Consider the following 3,161-nt stretch of genomic DNA (forward strand, 5'->3'; position numbering starts at 1 on the left):
TACGTCGGTATAGGCGTCGGAATAAGCGTCGGTATAGGCGTCGGAATAAGCGTCGGTATAGGCGTCGGTATACGCGACGGGACACGAAAATTTAAAAAAACCCCGCCATGCTTGTCTCCTCCAACATGACGACGGACATACCGACGTTCGACATTTGCGTCGGTATTTTGGCGTCGGTATGTCCTCAAGCTCTTGTAGTGAAATTTGTTGACGCATTAAGGGCCTCTCCTTGTTCCAAATGACCGAACTCCTTTAGAGAGGGTTAACGTGATATGCAAGTTACCTAATGAAAATTTGTAGTGCCATATGATGTAAGGATATGTGTTGGAGTGATGATTTACTTTTTTTGCCGACATATGCCAAAATCTATGGCTTTGACCATTTCAGATCACATCTCAATCAAAAATATGAGAAAACCCAGGTTATGGGTTCGAACCCTGCTGGCTACCCCGATTGATGTGCCTTGCCCCTGATTTGTGTGGGATAAGGGGGGTCCCATGGGTACTAAGCCCGTCTCTTCTCTAATGCCAACTTTTTTATTAAAAAATGTGAGAAAACGATGCACTTTCTTTTTCTTTTTTTTTTGTTGGTATTTTTACAATGACAAAGTTTTGGTGAGAGTTTGATTTTTTTGTTTTTTGGGCTTTGCCACGGGTCAGTAGAAGATTTAAGAAATAGAATAGAAAGAAGAAGAAGCTTTCTTGCATTACACGCAACTTTGACTTTAGTGCCCTTGGACACAAATATATAAAAACAGGTACCCCATTATTGCCAACATCACGCGTGACATCGCGTCCTCATCGCTCCTATATAATTCCACGCCACCTACAACGAGAAGCAGTCCGCGTGATTTGCAACAGAAAGCCGCTGCTTGGTTTGTTTATTCATCATTCCAGTGCGAAGCGAAGCTGTTTGTTTATTTATTCATCATTCCAACTGGTTTGATCGGCATGGCTGCATCTCCAAGGTGATCCTAATTTGCAACTCTTAATGTTTCTGTCCATCAATCCAGGCCCATCTTAAAATCCGCCGCGTTGTATTCGGCGAAATGATTTGGTATCACAGTTAGAGGTGTCGTGTGATGCTGGGACAAACTGTGGATTGCAGCTAATGTCTGTTCTAGCTCGGGCGCTCGAGCGAGTTTGAAGTGTTGTGTGAAATTTGCGTGGAGACATTAACAGAGAAGTGGAGAAATTGCTGATCAATTATGTTGTGCGAATTTCAGGTGGTGGACGAAAGATACGGTTGCTGTAGTGACGGGCAGCAACAAAGGAATCGGCTTCACGACTGTGAAGCTGCTTGCACAGGAAGGACTTACCGTAGTTTTGACAGCCCGAGATCCGGAAAGGGGCCTGGAAGCCGTGAACAAGCTGAAAGAAGAAGGGCTGAAGAACATAGATTTTCATGTTTTAGACGTTCGGAGTTCTGATTCAGTGTCCGCACTGGCCACTTGGCTCAAGGAAAGCTATGGTGGTATTGACATCTTGGTATGGAACTTGTGCAATGTTTTGATCTCTGCTTTTTGTGGTTCGGATGGACATTCAAATGCTGAGCAATTCAAGTAATTTGTTAATACGTGCAGATCAACAACGCAGCCATCGCGGGAGGATCAGAAGACAGTTGTGAAGCAGCCAAGAACACCTTCGACACAAATTGTAGAGGCGTGAAGCGAGTTACTGAGGGATTACTATCCATTTTGAAAGCCTCCTCAGCTGCCGGAGCGAGAATCGTAAACGTCAGTTCATCCCTAGGGCAACTGCAGGTATATAAAAAAAACTGATCCATAATAAGACAATTGCATCCTCGATCTGTGTCATATGTTTGTATGGATTTCATCATCAGTTTGCAACTCAGTAGAATTGGCCGGGAAAGATAGGATGACAGAAATTGCTACAAATGTGTGTTGATCAACGTTGAATTGGGTTTTGATGCAAAACCTCAAGTGCTCATTAAAAAGAGTTCAAGTTGGATGTTACAGAATTTACGACACCCAACATGGAGGGAGGAGCTACTGGATGCAGACAATCTTTCTGAGGAGAAAGTGGAAGCATTTTTGCAGGCATATCTGGAAGATGTCAAGCAAGGCACTTATAACACATGGAGAACAATAGCTACCCATTACAGTGTTGCCAAGATGGCCATGAATGCTTATAGCCGATTACTGGCCAGATCTTTGGAACAAAATAGGGTAAACGGCCAAAAGATTTGTGTGAATTGTGTATGTCCTGGTTTCACCAAAACAGATCTTAACAACAACACAGGCATACTGACAGTAGAGGAAGGTGCAGACACTGTGGTTTGGACCGCCCTATTGCCCCCTGGAGGACCCTCTGGCCTGTTCTTCTGCAAAAGACAGCCCATTCCCTTTTAATTTTTAAATCATCATGTATGACATATGTATGCTCTTTATATACTTAGACGATCACAAGAATGCCATGCGTGGCATTTCATATAATACTCCTCCAGGTCGGAAATTAAATTTATTAGTCAGTTTTAAGGGGTATTTCTTTGTCATATGACACTCCTCCTCGGCAATTAAACATATTAATCAGGTTTTGAGGGGTATTTATTTGTCACATCGGGTATTTATTTGTCATATGACACTCCTCCTTGGAAATTCAAAATATTAATCAGTTTTAAGGGGTATTTATATGTCACATCTTTTGGTCTTCGAATATATATATATATATACCTTGCTTTTAGCTGCATTTTTTAGATTACTTAACCCTAAAAATCATCGTTCGGACTTTTGGAGAAGCAATTTCGGTCAGAGAGTGGGGGTAAGAAGGTGGGTGGGGCCTTGCATTCTCTTGATGAGCGTTCTTAGCGAGTTCATGTTGGTTTTGCTTGCAATAAAATTAAATTCCAATTAAGAAAGATATGTGAAGATGGAAGCATCAAGAATGAGTGGAGAACTAAGGGACCACTCACGCCATCGCACTACATTGACAAACTGCTGCTTCGAGACGTTGACAATTTAGAAAAGCGAGGGTAAGTAAGTAGTATCTCTATCACGTGAAAAAGATATTCCAAAAGGTAAAGCTAAATGAAGCAAACACAATGCAACATGAAATCCAAGGACATTCTAATGCATCGAATAGAAGGAAGACAACTGGCATGCAAGCAACCATTTAAGAAGTTGAAGCTGCGATTTAGCCCTT

The 3,161-nt window shown here is 42.1% G+C and overlaps 1 protein-coding gene across 1 annotated transcript; it reads left to right on the forward strand.

Moving 5' to 3' along the window:
- Positions 1-773: 773 nt before the first annotated feature.
- LOC147620866 (short-chain dehydrogenase/reductase 2-like) lies at positions 774-2,576 on the forward strand. Its single transcript, XM_086825131.1, has 4 exons — positions 774-967; positions 1,226-1,487; positions 1,583-1,762; positions 1,979-2,576. Exons 1-4 carry the CDS (start codon positions 951-953, stop codon positions 2,369-2,371), a joined length of 852 nt encoding a protein of 283 aa, XP_086681257.1. The 5' UTR covers positions 774-950; the 3' UTR covers positions 2,372-2,576.
- Positions 2,577-3,161: the final 585 nt, after the last annotated feature.

This window comes from Cibotium barometz, chromosome 31, assembly GCF_041138505.1.
Source record: "Cibotium barometz isolate CiBa-2024 chromosome 31, ASM4113850v1, whole genome shotgun sequence".
In the NCBI taxonomy this organism is placed as follows: Eukaryota; Viridiplantae; Streptophyta; class Polypodiopsida; order Cyatheales; family Cibotiaceae; genus Cibotium; species Cibotium barometz.

Coding starts and splice junctions, on each gene's coding strand:
- LOC147620866 (XM_086825131.1), top strand. Junction 1,488..1,582: donor ATGGTGGTATTGACATCTTG/GTATGGAACTTG, acceptor TAATACGTGCAG/ATCAACAACGCAGCCATCGC. Junction 1,763..1,978: donor CATCCCTAGGGCAACTGCAG/GTATATAAAAAA, acceptor TGGATGTTACAG/AATTTACGACACCCAACATG.